Here is a 15,535-nt window from a genome sequence, read left to right as displayed (position 1 = left end):
AAATATAATATTAATAATTAAATTTTCCACTAATTTTTTTTGTACTTATGTCAAGTGTTTGTATCTTTTTTAGCCCTGACGAAGCCCTGCAACATAGAGCGAAACATTGGCTCAAAAACACACAAGTACACCAATTTACTATTTGAGTTTTATTTGACTGCAGGCAGACCAAATTCCATTTATATCTAAATATTATATGTGTTTCCAACTGCTTCTGAACTCAAATTAACATTCCTATTAATTTATTTCTTGTTAAGTAGTTATTTTTTTTTTTAAATATTTGCATTTTCAGTAAAAAAGAATACTGATAAATTTCTTTTATAACTCGAGTATCATTTGAAATTTAAAAAAAAAAATTCAATCTAAATTTTATATGTTTTATTTGTTATTATATTTTATTTTATTTTAAGCATGAGCAAGGTCCAGTTTTAAATGTTTGATATTTCATCTGCCTGCTTAATATGATTATGATAAAATGCGTATTTCAATTCCTTAAAATTTGGTAATAATGTTCCTTGAAGTCAATAAAAACAACATATAGATGGAAGTCCTATATCTTCAAAAATCTGTTAGCTTTGCTGCTTATGACCAAATACCTCTTCCAATATTTTCAAATTGTCTTCAAATGTTTCTTGAAAGTATTTAAAGTAATATTTATAGGATTTTTATTTTTAATGAAAGACCTAAGATTTTTTCATGAGATTTACTCTTTACAGGACTACTAGTTATCTTTTTATAATTTTTATGTTGTTACTTTATTTAAAAAAAGGACCAAACTAATTTTCAAAAAATTAAATTCAGACAAAAAACCTAATGTTTGAAAACATTTTTAAGAATAATAGTTAAATAATAAATAAACATTTTCTGGAATTCATCCTTCAAGATAGAGGGAAAAATGATGAAAACAGAATGACATTTTAGCAAATAAACTGTAAAACAAATAAAATTAATCCATTTCTTTCCAGGTAAGTCTAAATATCAATAATGTTTTACACTTTTTTAAGATTATTCCTTTATGTTTTATAAAATTTATTATTTTAAGTAATTTGCAATATTACAATAGCATATAAAATGTCAAAGATAGCTTAATAATAACATATGAAATCTACCTATAGCTAGACATATTTTTTTACTTTGTCAAGCTGAAGTAGCTCAGAAAATCCTTGCGTTAGAGTTTCTATTGTACATGAATTTCTATAATATGAGCTAATAGATTATTTTTTAAAACTTATTATTAAAACAGCTAGATTAAATTACCTTAACTTAACCATGTTTCCTAAAGCTCGACAAAGGCGAGAGACAGTAGAGCTATATGTTTCAGAACCTGATGCTAGTTTACGCACTTCCTGAGCATATAAAATATTGTTAACAAAAACATTAACTAAAAAAATTCAATAATTAAATAAATTCTAGTGCTTCTTACTTGTTTTATAATTTCAACATAATCTGCCTTATCTAAAACTGTTAGATAAGGATAAATGTTGATTGGAGATTGGAATCTGTATAACTTCTGCTGAAGGTTGGCCATGTTGACGAGATCTTTATGGAAACCAGCAGATATTGCCTTCTCCCATTCCTTCTCTAATCGTTCCACAGTGTTCCTCTACATAAGTAAAGAGAATCATACAATTTAAAATCAAATAAGATATTGAGTAAAACAATAATTACAAAAGTGTGGTGACGGCCAAGCGGGTTGAGGCATAGGTTCCAGAGCGCACGGTTCAGAACATTGTGGGTTCGATTCCCACCTGGGGCAGTTAATATTTATTTTTCATCTGCCCTGAAAAATGAATCTTGACACTCCAACCTTGATTAGTACGCAGCAGCAACTCAGGTAGCCGCCAGAGGTTGGCAAAAAGGACCACTAGGCCCACTTGCCAGACTCATTCCCCCCAGCAAATACCAGTACCAGTGTCTCCGTAAATGGGGTATACAGTACATTTTTATATAAATGGGATTTCCAACTGGCAGTCACATGAGGTTCAAAAGGTAACTTTTTGTCTTTTAAACTATTTGAACTTAAAATTTTATTTTTATTCTCAGGTCATGAAAAAGTATTTCATTGCCCTTCAAAAATTTTAATTTTTCTCTAATTCAAAAAAATAAAAATTTGCCTTCTCTGGTCTATAATTTCGTTTTAGAAAATTACAAAAATAGCGATAACTTCAAACACAAGTGCACAATTCCATGCAAAACTTGGGTACGTGACCAGGGTGGTAAGTGAAAGTTGTGTTACGTGCCCACCATACCAGATTTTTTGGTTTGTTATAATTATTGAGCTCCATTCTAGTTGCCTCCAAAATGAAAATCGCCAACTATTGCAGCTAAGCAAGTTGCTTAAAAAAGGCAATTAGAAACTCCAGAAGAATGGTACCAATCAATCCAATGTAAGAGGACTAACTAGTGCATGTGATGTCACTCTTATTAAGTGGGTCACTCGATTTTCTTTAAATTTAGCATAAATGCAGTGATGTCACATGCACTCTGCTGTCATCCGCCACTTAAATACATAATACTGATCATTATAAATACTCACACAAAACAGAGTATCTTTCTCTAGCTGTGGCTTCTCAATCGACTGAACTCTTACAATAGTTTTCTTCTCCATTTCCAATTGTTCTTTATATAAATTGTTGAGCTGCTCTACTGAAAATATGGATTCGGCTGGTGAAACAAGTTTTTCCTGAAAATAACAAAGAAAACAGAAAAATTAAATTAATGATCTTCTACTGGAAGAGTTTCTAGAAATTAATATGAAATTGGTGAATGAACACAATGAACACAGGAAAATTAAAGATCACTTTTTTTACACAGAAACATATCCAAAAAATACTCTTTTTTAAATTTGCACACAAAAGTGGGCAAGGTCACAAGGGGAAATAGAAGAGAAGAAGTGCTTGTTGTAAGAGTGCGAATTGGACATTCCAACTTAAAACACATTCACTTAATCACAAAAGAGGACCAACCTAAATGCCAAACCTGTCAGTTCCTGTTCTCTATAAAAACATATAATTGAAGAATGCACATCATTTCATCAAGCCTTTGAAAATAATAAGATATCTTGTTCCAGAGAATTGCCTCTAAAAGACTCAACAGATTCCATAGACAAAATCATAAAAGTTGTGAAAGAAACCCAACTGTGTTCTAAAATATAAATTACCAATATCGACCGGCATAATCGTTAAAGGAAAGCAATCTATAGTACAAATATTCATCTATAAAGTGCCAAAGATAAGAAGACAAATAAAGTAAAAAGGGTGTAATAACCAAGAAGTTGATTGCCTAGAATAAAACTGTAATCACTTTTTTTCTCCTGAACTCTGCATTTCAGAAGTAAAATCCTTGCTTCCTCTTCCATTCCTGGCAATCCTCCGAGGTGCCTGAAAAGAAGATGGCCTCTAACCTTATATTGTAAAATGTTTTTAGAGTTCTACTACTGGGTAGTTTCTCTACGTGCTGTATCATATCATTATCATTATGTCATGAACAAATTTACTTGTTGTACTTTTATACAGTTGTAAATATCAATATATCAATTTAAAAGAAGTAAAATTACTTGATATTTTCCATTACCTACTTTTTTTTTAAACTACATTAATCTCACATTCTCATTAGTTCACCTTGTATTTATATTCATTGCATTAAAATTAATATTAATTTATTGTATAAATATTTAATAAAACACTAAGGTACCTCTCTTCAACTGAGTACATTTTATTTGTCTTCATTGCACTATCTGCACTATGAAATTTTATTCCCTCCTCCATTCGTAGTTCTAATACCCTTCAAACCTTAAATCCCGTATCTTCGACCACCTTCTGTTCACCCAATTCCGCAAGAATAACAATTGAATGTTTTAAACAAAGTTTAAATATTTTCTGTACTTTATGTTTCAGAATTTCGTTTATTCTTGTAAATATGTATATTAGCAGAAATTGTACCTTTCCATTTATTATTTTTAGATTAATTATATTTGACTTTTATAATTTTTGTTTTCTATTATTTATCATCAGAAGTGTTTGTCATCTTAAATTTTATGATATCACATTTGGTTTCACTTTATTTGTTCTATTCTTATTTTATATATTCTGTTAATTATTGTTGTTCATTTCAATCTTTTCAAATTTATTATTTTATTATGTTTTATGACGTTATATAATTTCATTCTTATTTTGTATTTCACTCTAAGGCCCAATTCTGACGCCTATATATCATTCTAAAGGGATCAATCTCAGAATAAATAAAGAATATTATTATTATTATCTTTCCTTTATTATTATTATTATTATTATTATCTTTCCATTATTATCTTTACATTTATTATCTCTTTGTATGTTTCAGATGTTTCTTTTTCTTCTTTAATTAATGAATTAAGTATTTATATACATTATCATTAATATCCACTTGTATCTTTCCTATTATTATCCTACTTTATTATGACTTTATTTTTAACATCTTTTGATATTAACTATTTTTTAATTTCACTTACCTATAAATAGATTAAATGGTAAGTATTTCGATTGTGAAAAATTTCAAATTAAAGTTTTCGAAGGAAATACATATATTGTAGAACCAAAAAATCTAGTCACGCAAATTGGTTTGTACGTCTGTTTGTGAACAGACTAGCTCAAAACCAAAAAGTCATACAAAATTGAAATTAAATATTTAAGGTGGGTATATACCCGAGATGTGACGACTTTTCTGCTAAAATCGACTGATCAAATTATTTAGATAAAACTCGGTGAATCAAGGAGCTATTAAGCAAGCAGATAGATCTTATCCTCATTGAAATAGTCTATCAAGGAATAAATGTCGATTTGTTAAAAAAATCTTCCTCTAAAGTACCTTTATTTTGTTTATTCAAAATAAATAACTAGTTCTCACTGTTGGCAATAATAAACTACAGATGAATACAAAATATTTTTAAAAATGGAAGAAAAATAGATAGGTTTGAATCAGAAAAAACCTAGTCCGAACATAATCTTAAGTTTCTCAATGAAAATGTGTTAAAACAAATCAATATCTAAGTAACTTACTGGTTTTTCGTTGAGATGATTAATAAGAGTGCAATTGTACTCTGTATCAGGCATTTTCACTTTGGGCGTGAACTGAGGTTGAACAGCTCTTATAGCACTAAGAACTACTTCTCTGGAGTCTAGTTTCCATTTAGTTTGTTCAAAAATATCATTACAAGATATACCCTGCAAAAGGAAAGAGAGATAAAAAAAACCTTTCAATAATGATGGACAAATTAATAAATGAATTTTAGCCAAAAAGTAGAAAAAAACTAGGAGGTTAAAATCAAAAATAGCAACACAAAATGGATTCCTGCATAGAAATTACTATGTAGGATATATATCAGGATAAGATGGTTGGGGATACGGTCAGTAAAAAACACAAATAAATAAAAAAATATTTATTAGTGCCAATATTTCAGCCAGAATTTCTAGCCTTCATCTGGGCTAAAAACAAAAAATAAGAAAATAACTAACGAATAAAAGGATATATAGAACGATTAGAAAATAATTAACATAATGGCATCTGGTTGACAGACATGAATAGTAGAAGTATTATTAATGTTACTGCTTTATTTCACACTCGTGCACTATAAATTTTAAAAATGAAGACTTAATTGCAAGCTTAATTTATCCAGGAAGGTTTTTAATAAGGTAAATTCATTCATAAAAATTGATCATATTATTCAGGAGGAACTAAACTTACTTCATCACGCATCAATCTCATAGTAGACGTCAGAAGATGAGCTTTATCTTTCTTTTTACTCCTCACAATAGTTTCAAATCTGCAAAGTGTAAAAAGTTATACAAAACGTCCAGATTATTAATTAATTGAGTTGGTAAAATTAAATTGCAAAATATTGTATTGAAAAAAAAAAAAAAAAAAGAGTACTTCTTGAAAGTAATATTGGATGTTTAGGAGTAAAGTTGAATAAGAGAAGTGGGTAGGGCATGAAAATAGATAAAGGAGTCTAATTCTTGCCCTTTTATAGTACTTAGTAGTTTTTTTTTTGTTTTTTGGAATCATTGAGAAGGTTACAGGCAACCTCACAGATCTGTTGAAGTATTTTAAGTTTAGTTTCTTTTGGGTAATTTTCCAAAATATTTAGACCTGGTTATCATAATAAACCAATCTAGACCGAAGTTTGCCAACATACTAGAGCTTTAGAGCTACCATGAAAAATAGGTATGATCAAGGATTGGGCATTAATAAGAAAATTACATACATATGTAAAAAAAAAATAATAATAATAATAAATAAAATTAAACAAAAGAAAACCTCAAGTTAAATAATTTTCTATGTTAAAACCAAACAACCATGATTTTACAATGCATTCTTCATTTTAAAACATCAGTAGAAAATAAATTTATAACTCCATAGATACAAACCAAAAATTATGTGGAACATTGAAAAGAAAAAAATAAAGCTTAACATATGTAATAGATTTTAGCCTTTGTAAAGACCGGAGGGTCACCTCAGACATAAGGTTGTATGATCATAGGATGATCTCATTTAAGATAATAGCTGAGAAGCCTCTAATCACATTGAAAAGAAACCTGCGAAATACAGAGAAAGGCTGGAAGGTGATTCACACTATGCGGTGGGAATACTTTTTTCCAGGTCGCAGCTAGACATGGAATCTAGCCTTCCTGAAAGAACTGTTATATTAGCCTAGGAGAAGGCTTGTGTTTGCCTGTTGAAAACAGAGTCTAGTAAAAAAGTTAGATGGTGGTCAACTGAATTGACTGAACTACAAAAAGACACGAGAAAAGTCTATAATCTACCATAGAAGACAAAGTTAGAGGCAGACTGGAATGTATACCGGACTGCCTCCATTAAGTATAACAGATAATTAAGAAGACATAAACGAGATGGCTGATGCAAGTCTGTAGTAACACAGAAAGCACACCAGAAGCGTCCCGACTAATAAAGCTACTAGGTAGTAATGGTCAACAGCCATTAGGTGTACTAAGGAAACCAGGTGAGAAGTGGACCTCCAGTCTACAGGAACACCATCTAAGGCATTAGAAGTCTTGCTTTCTTTAATACCACTCCAATTATTGACTAAAGGGGAAGCGGTACTCATTCATCTAAGAATGAAAGAAAATAAGTGGAGATGGGAGAACCTATTGGTCATGTGACAAAAGCTAAAGTGGTAGAAAGCGAGTTACCAATATTACAATACCGCTCACTAATGCAAGATAAAACACCCATTCTGGACACCAAAATTAGTTGCTTATACCCAAAGACAGAGGACTGAGTACAAAGTTCAGTGGAAACCCAAAGAGATTATCTGCTTGTTTTACTGATGGATCAAGAAAGGATTCAACTCAACTAACAGGCTGGAATCTATATAGAAGACTTCATCTATCTATTTAGAACGTATCTATATAGAAGACTCTATACTTCCCATTAGGAAAAGCTTGACTGTCTTTCAGACAGAAGTGTTTGCCATTTTGTTAGCAGCTACATGCCCTGAAGTAATCAGCTGTGAAAGATCAGGTATCACCATCTTTCTAGATAGTCTGTCTGCTCTTCAAGCCATTGAGTCACCTCTACATTGGAGAGAGTGCAAACTTTAGAGTCATTAGCAAACTAAAAGAAGCTTAAGTTAGTGTGGGTCCCTGGACAGAAGGGAATCACTGACAATGAGAAAGCTAACCAGCTCGCTAGAAACGGGGCTGAGCACACTTCTATAGGACCAGAACCATTCCTAGGCATTTCTAAAAGGCATCACAAAAAAGAACTCCTTGACTGCACATGGAAGGTAGCAGGTAAGGGGTGGAGGGAATGTATAGGGCTAAGACAGGCCAAGATACTAATAACTAAACCCTCTACTTCTAAAACTAAGTGGCTACTAGGACTAAACAGAAATGAACTCCAATTGCTAATAGGAGTTCTTACATGCCATTGCAGACTTAAGATATCAGATTTGTGAAATAGTTGCTTATGTGGACAGGCCCTGGAAATTGCCCTACATTACATAGCAGATTGTGACCGGTGTGCCTCACTAAGATATAGGCTTCTAGGCTCTGACAGAATCCTAGAAAATGAGGCTTCCTCTATAGATTGGGCGTACCTTTTGAATTTCATTAGAAAGTCAAAAAGGTTCGATATAGAGGAATATAAGTTATATAAAAGAGCCATTCCATTGGTCTGTCTTGGGGTTGGCAAAAAGAACCAATAGGCCCACTGGACTTGTTCCTTGTATCATTACCAGTACCAGTACCAGTAATAAATATAATATAATATAAAAAAGGGAAAAAAATTCAGTTTTTGATTTATTTATTTAGTGATATTGTAATATATTTTGTAGATTTATGAGGATGTAATGTCCATATGTACTATGATAAAGGTAAGAAGGATGGTTTATCCAACAGATTACCAACCTAATCTAGCTGGAGCAAGAAAGTGACTCTTTATGTGGATTCATCACAAAATAAATAAAAAACTAATTCTGAGTTGCTGGTTGAAAAATCTCGACCACTATGGCCTTCAAATGATGAATTTAATATTAAATAATTTAAAAAAGTAGAAAAAAAATGAAATACTAACCTTCTAGCAAATGATACAGCTGATGGTTTGATATTGGCAGTTTCAACCATTGTTTTCCAAATTTCCATCAATCTATCAATATTTCCCTAAATGATAAATAAAAAGTAAATGAATCTTAGTTAAAAAATGTGTTCATTAAAAAAAAGAAAAAAAAGGAAAGAAACAAGAAAAAGATTAAGTAGGACCTCAATTCTAAGCTGCTTTATTATTATTTTTTGAGTTAATGAGAAAAACATTTGATTAAAAAAAAAAAAAAAGAAGTAAGAATAAATATTCTTTTAAGTGGGAATTCTTCACACAAAAAGTTTCAGCCACATCTTACAAGGACAAAAAATGTAATATAAAGTAAAAATACTTGAATACTAACATTTTTAGCACAGCATTCCATCAAAATATTGAACACTCTGTCATCTTTGATGAATAATTTCTTGTTATTCTTCAAATAGTAAAGAACAGTATACCAACCCCTATTTAGAAAACCACAGTTCATCTGAAATAAAATTAGTTTGTTTAAGATTCATTCATTCTATAAATATTGTACTCATAATACATTCATGCTGGCAAATATTTTATGAGGGTAAACAGGTATAACCATATATACAAGTATATATTACAATAAATATAGGTAAACATCATATGTAATGTGAATATATAAACATATATAGGAAACCATCAATGAGTAACCTCGTATTTTTTTTTTACTTGCAATATTTGTGCAATTATGATGAAGTTCAGAATATGAGAAAATTTTATCACACCTGCACAAAAAAAGTAGAGGCGTCCTAGGTATGAACACAAAATATGAGTTATCTCTCATCAATGTGTTTAAATCACAATAACCATCAGAATAAAACACACCAAACTTTACAAGAAATTAATTCCTGCAGGGGAGTGTTTGGATGAGTGTTTAAAACATGATAAAAAATAAAATAAGTTCACTTGTATTATACATATTTCTACTATTACTTAAATTAGTTTTACAGAATTAAATAATTTATACAATGGATATTATGTATTTCTAAGTCCAACAAAATATATTCTGAGCACTTTAATAGGAATTATATTTCCCAATATTGAAACTACAAAATTTCCACTTTCAATTTTCACTGTGATTACATTAACTTGCTTATAGATCGTAAAGTTAAAAATGTTCTTAACACAACTATACGCGAAGGCAGTCGATTGACACTGGATGAAATGTCTGCGATATTTCCAAAATTTTCCATATCTCTGTTACGCGAAACATTTACAGAAATGCTGGGATATCAAAAAATTGTGCTTAAGATTTGTTCCAAAACCACTAACAGATTAGCACAAATTGAATGAGGTCGCTAGTACTAGTGATTTCCTTGGGTGATTCAAATGAAAAGGTGAGGATTTTCTAAGCTTCATTGTTACTGGTGAAGAATCATGGGTGGCTCATTCACCCCTGAGACAAAAAGACAGTCATTACAAAGGTGGCACACAGATTCCCCAATAGACAAAAATTAAAAACATCATTTCTGCAAAAAAAAAATCATGACATCCATGTTTTGGGATCCAAAGGGATTATTTTTATCAATTTTTTTGCCTCTGGTCGGAGATAATTGCACTAGATGATTGGACCATGCGACCCTACAAAAGTTCAGAAAAGCAAATCAAAACAAACAGATGGGTATGTTGACGAAGGAAGTGTATTTGTTGCACTACAATGTCTGCTCACACATGGCTAACACCACTACGGTGCTGTTTAACTCATTTGGTTTAGAGGTGTTTAACCACCTGTTCTTAACAACCGACTTACCACATTCAGATTTTCATCTATTCACCTCCCTGAAGACTAACATGGGATTTAAAATGGGGAAGGGGGTTTAATTTTTTTTTTAAATACAAAAAATTGAGTACTCTGACTTTCTGGACATGCTTTGTACTTCAGAACATGTACAACTAAAATGTTGTATATCAGATAAGTTAAAAAATAAATATAATAATAAAACTAACAGGCATTATAAATAAGCATACAAATTCAAAATTATACTTACACAAAGTTCTACATAGCTGACTAGAGATGAGTTGAAACTTTTTTCTCTGCCGGAACTGTCTAGATCCAGCAACTTTGATCTTGTCAACTTTTCTTTGTTCTTTTTCGAAAGATTTGAGTACACTGAACAACTCTTAAGCCTAAAAATAAAATATTAGTTAACTCATAATGTTTTATAGTTATTTAAAAAATACAAAACATTAAACACTTGTATTCTCAATATTGGTAAACCAATTTACTAATTAATACTTCACCTTTTATTTTCTTCATCTTCAAATATAATAATACAATGAATCCATAGAAAAATTAAACCAATGAACAAACATTTAAATAATTACTTATAATAGTAATAAAGATATAATATTTAAAACAAAACAAAAAAAATAAATGGATGAAACAAAACAAATAGTCTTGATAGACAGTGAAAGTATTTAGGTACAAAGTGGGTTAGAACTAATCAAATTTTACTCGCAAACATACTAATGTGAAATAATATAAAAATTATGATTAAAGGTCAAAATACACTTACATCACTACCAACATTACTAAAAATAGAGTAAATAAAATACTTTTGTATTAAATATTCATGACAATTGATAGAAAGTATAACTACCGATTTCACTAATGGATCTAAAAATATTTGGGTAATTTTTTTTTTTTAGCATTCTTGCCACAGTTGAGATTGAAATTCAAGAACATTTTCAGTATTGGAATTCAATACAGTTATGAGAAAAAAGTATTACATTAATAATACATAAGCCCATGAATCACACACTATCAAGAAAAGTGTTAAAATAATATAGTATAAACTGTTTTTTTTTTTTTTTAAATTTCAGGTAATTATCTCCTAACATAAGTATTTCCCTCAAATTTCAATAATGCTTTAGACTATTTCAACATAATTTTTAAGAACATTTTTACCAAATATTGCATTTTAGAGGTGTGCAACTTTTCTTGCAGGTGAACAATATTAAGAAACTTTTTACAATATCTTAACTGTTAAATTAGTAAGTTAAACCTAAATTTTAATTGAGTTAAATAATCGTTAATAAATCAATTAAAGTACTGTTATTGTGTCATATTACATACTTCTTCTTAGGCTCATTTTGCAATTCCTTAAGGGTTTCCACTGATTCTTGATTTTCAAATATTTCGATCGTTTTTCCATCAAAGTCATGTTCAACTTCTGGGATGGTTTCAATTGCAGGTTGGTTATCGATACTTTCAAGTTCATGCAATTTAGACCAACTCCGAGCATTGAGAGTTTTTACCCTTGCTTTTCTTTCACTAGTTCTATTTTTGGAAACTAAAATTTGAAGAAATTAAATAAATAAATATTAATAAAGGAAAATATATCCAACTCAATAAATACCTACCTTCTAAGAGTTCAATATATTTGCTCCTTTTTAAATTTTTCCTCCTTTTATTTGGATTACTTATTGATGGGTTAGTAGATATACTGGTGGAATAATGTGATGTGGTACATTCAAAAACATTTCCTGATACAAAAACACAATATTAATCTAATTATCAAGAACTATTCAACAGGAATTAGATTAATATGAGAATCTTTCAGCAAAAGGCTAACCTCCTATTATCTGACGTCTTCCAATTTTATTGCAGAGAGTGCACTTTAAATTTTTACCATGAAGAAATGACAAATTGGGTTGAAAAGCCTGATAGCTATTATAAGAAAATGAACTCACTTTAAGAACTCTGTACATAATATGAAATCAATACAATCTATTCTTCATTTCAGTAGATCAATATCACAGGACAAAAATACCTATCATAGTGGGACAAATTAAACAAAATAAAAAACACTCCGGCTAAAAAATACTATAAATAGAAAAACCTATAACAGGTCTAGAACCTTCAGGACACTGCCCCATGCTTTTCTTATCAAAGTCCTTGATAGTTGACAAACCTTTGGCCATTCTATTTATATTTTAAATTATAAATTAACTTACAACTTAATTTATGTATGTGAATTTTTAAATATTAACAAATTTCCAGTCCAGTGAATCAAAATACTTAATTCTCGTTCAAACATAAAACCATCGACCAAATAAAACGTAATTGAGCTATATTGATAAGATGGATCAAAGTAGTTTGACATAATGAAAACAATGTATTTAGTGGTGCACCATTGTAATATCACTTGTATTATCATTTTTTATGATTCGTGAGAAGTCTTAAAATAAGTGTTGTGTAAATAAATTGGCAAGTATCCACTTACTGAACTCAAACGAACCTAAGCATTGAGCAATTTCTTAAAAAAATAAATCATTACTGAATTTAGACAATACAGATTGTTATGATTAAGTTTTATATCAACTTTTTAATAATTTTATAAATAAAATAGTTATTTGTGGTCGGAAAAATGTTTTTAATGATAAGGATTCTAAAATTTCCAGGTTTCTAGTTTTAAGTATCTATTAATTTAGTATAGTAGATAATAAAAAATAGAAAATAAAGTAAAAATTAGCCTGAAATTGAAAAACGGCGTGAATTCTTCCACTCCCGCCCTCCCTGGTAGCCTTACTTATCTAACTTTTTAAACAGACAATTTATAGCGAGGATGTCACAATCCCACAAGAGGAGATCATAACACAAAAAAGGCAGTCCTTCCCCGCCGGACCCGCCCCACTAAGACCCCCGGGGGTCTATATCACTTTTGAAATATTAGCTTAAAACGGGAAGAGGAGACTTTAAGATAGTTTAATCGAGCAATATTTAACAAGTACCTGAAATTGAAAAACGGCATGACAATGAAAAAAACACATATTAATAATATTAAAAAAAAAATTAAACCTGTAGCGCTTGAACCCATAAAGGGTTAGGGGTGCAATAATTTGTAAGGGAGTACTGTTACCAGACCAACGGTTGTACAAGAAAGTAATTTGGGCAAATCATGCATCACCGCCACATTTTTACCCAATTAAGGGAACCTACTTAATGAAGCTGGGTGGACCCCGGAGGGCTACCGAACCCACAGGGCTGACTATAGACTTATAGCTACAGTGAAACAGAAAATAATTCCTTTTATTATTACTCACGGTCAATCAACGATCTTCCAGAAAATAAGTATCTCTCACAGCCGGATTCGAACCCTGGTCCTTGGAGTTAGTAGCGCAATGCCTTACCATTAAGATCCTATCTCAATAATAATATTAATATTCTTAATTTATTCTGAGGTGTCACTTTAGAACAATACATTTAGAAATAACAATTGGGTTTTAGTGAGTACAAGAGACATACAGAAAATCAATAGATGAAAATAATAGGGTACCTACACATAATAATAAATTAGAAGAAAAAAATATAAAATTATGATAATTAACTAGAAGTAAGTAATCGTTATTTGTAAAAGAACAGATTAATTTCATTTTCAGTGATGGGTCATTCTCTCTTCAATGTACGGTTGTGCCCCTGGCTGATTGTAGGTCTTTACTATTAATATATGGATATGAAGAAAAGTTTTTATTTAGAGGAAGGACCGTACTACAAACTTACTCATTTTGAATAGTAGTTTTATTGCAGTAGCAGGTAACAACATATTCTCCAAGTTCGATTTACTCACAAACATAGAGTGTCTCAGGGTTAACTTTTACATATTTAAATCCTCCTACTAACGACATGAAAGGAGAGACAAAAAATTGGGGAGGGAATGCTGACAAAAATACTAAGTAATACGTTAGTATTATCTAGTAATACTTAAGTACTTTATAGAAAATTAATTTATCTTCACCGTTTAGATTTTTGTGTAGGTCTCATATTTTAAACCTTTGAAAATTCCACCAATTCTGAATAACGTGCGTGATAGAAAAATTATTTCCGCCAAAGTCCTTGGGACATTCAAAACGTATCCGTCTGTGACCTAGATTTTGCTAGCTCATTAGTTTTCGCCTATTGAGCAACCAATTGTTGGGATTTGTGAGCTTCTCCATCTGTTTCCTCACAACCCTGTTCGATTTCGTTTAACCTTGGGGAGTAGGTTAAAACCTAATTATACAATTAACTTACGCGTGAGTTATAATCATTGTTTCAAAGCCAGAACTCTCTAAGCCATCGCACTGCAAAACCTTAGCCGTGAAGTTGAAGATTCTCACAACCCTGGAGGGGATAGGTTTACCATGATCCAGGGGTGTAAGCACATACAACATGCTTGAAAGGAAAGCTAACCATAAATTTTTTCTTAGGCAGATTCAAACTGACGCTCATATGTAGGTATGTTGTTTTTCAATTGCTCCATATTATGGAGGGCAATAAAATATAAATAAAATATTTATTATGAAGTAATGGAATTATCAAAAACACACTTATTCAATTCGATTTTGAGTTGAATTATTTTCACCTTTCTCAAAGTGCAAACGTTTTCATGGCTTAGACCATTTCGGAAAATAATTATATTCTCATTATTCATTATTTTATTTTAGCTATCTTCAAAGCATAATTAATTATGTTCATCTTTTTTGTGGTTTACTGGAATAAAATAGGTAGTTTGAGGTATGCACAGGAACAAGAAAAGGATTTTAAAAAACCCTGGTCATTCAAATTACAGAATAGTACTTAATTTGTTGTAAATAGCAATGCTGACGCCATGTTTAATAATTACGTTTTATATAGTATTTACTTATTATTAGTATTTAATTCACTTACATTTATTTTTATTTGTATTATTTTCTTTACAATATTTGTTTATTTGAAAAGAAACATATGTATTTTAATAATTGAGTAAGATAAATTGTTGATAAGGATTGTTACACAGTTGCGTAGGCTTTGCCTAGTGACAGACAGACAATCTACATTTTTAAATCACTTGTAGCTAATTAATCGTCTAAAATTAGTTTTTTAGTAGTAGAAAATTGAGCACTTGTAGAGAATGATGTGGTAGTCCAGGAGCCATTTACAAAAAAGGTGACTTGTTTCACACTAAGGTCT

General features: G+C 30.5%; 1 protein-coding gene across 1 annotated transcript in view; it reads right to left on the bottom strand.

The window, feature by feature from the left end:
* The window catches only part of mtRNApol (mitochondrial RNA polymerase), a 36,817-nt gene extending 24,339 nt beyond the window's left edge, over positions 1-12,478 (bottom strand). The window contains exons 1-11 of the mRNA XM_014439118.2: positions 12,180-12,478; positions 11,968-12,090; positions 11,681-11,897; positions 10,593-10,731; positions 8,939-9,061; positions 8,572-8,657; positions 5,722-5,800; positions 5,037-5,201; positions 2,537-2,683; positions 1,424-1,603; positions 1,258-1,346 (exon numbers count right to left, since the gene is read on the bottom strand). Of these exons, the coding sequence (XP_014294604.1) occupies positions 1,258-1,346; positions 1,424-1,603; positions 2,537-2,683; positions 5,037-5,201; positions 5,722-5,800; positions 8,572-8,657; positions 8,939-9,061; positions 10,593-10,731; positions 11,681-11,897; positions 11,968-12,090; positions 12,180-12,315 (1,484 nt within the window). The 5' untranslated portion in view covers positions 12,316-12,478. The remainder of the gene's footprint in view (positions 1-1,257; positions 1,347-1,423; positions 1,604-2,536; positions 2,684-5,036; positions 5,202-5,721; positions 5,801-8,571; positions 8,658-8,938; positions 9,062-10,592; positions 10,732-11,680; positions 11,898-11,967; positions 12,091-12,179) is intronic.
* Positions 12,479-15,535: the final 3,057 nt, after the last annotated feature.

This window comes from Halyomorpha halys, unplaced genomic scaffold (genome assembly GCF_000696795.3).
Source record: "Halyomorpha halys isolate HHAL.00 unplaced genomic scaffold, Hhal_1.1 Scaffold75.1, whole genome shotgun sequence".
NCBI classification, from domain to species: Eukaryota; Metazoa; Arthropoda; class Insecta; order Hemiptera; family Pentatomidae; genus Halyomorpha; species Halyomorpha halys.
Note: the sequence above shows the minus strand (reverse complement) of the source record. Positions and strands in the feature narration are given on the sequence as shown.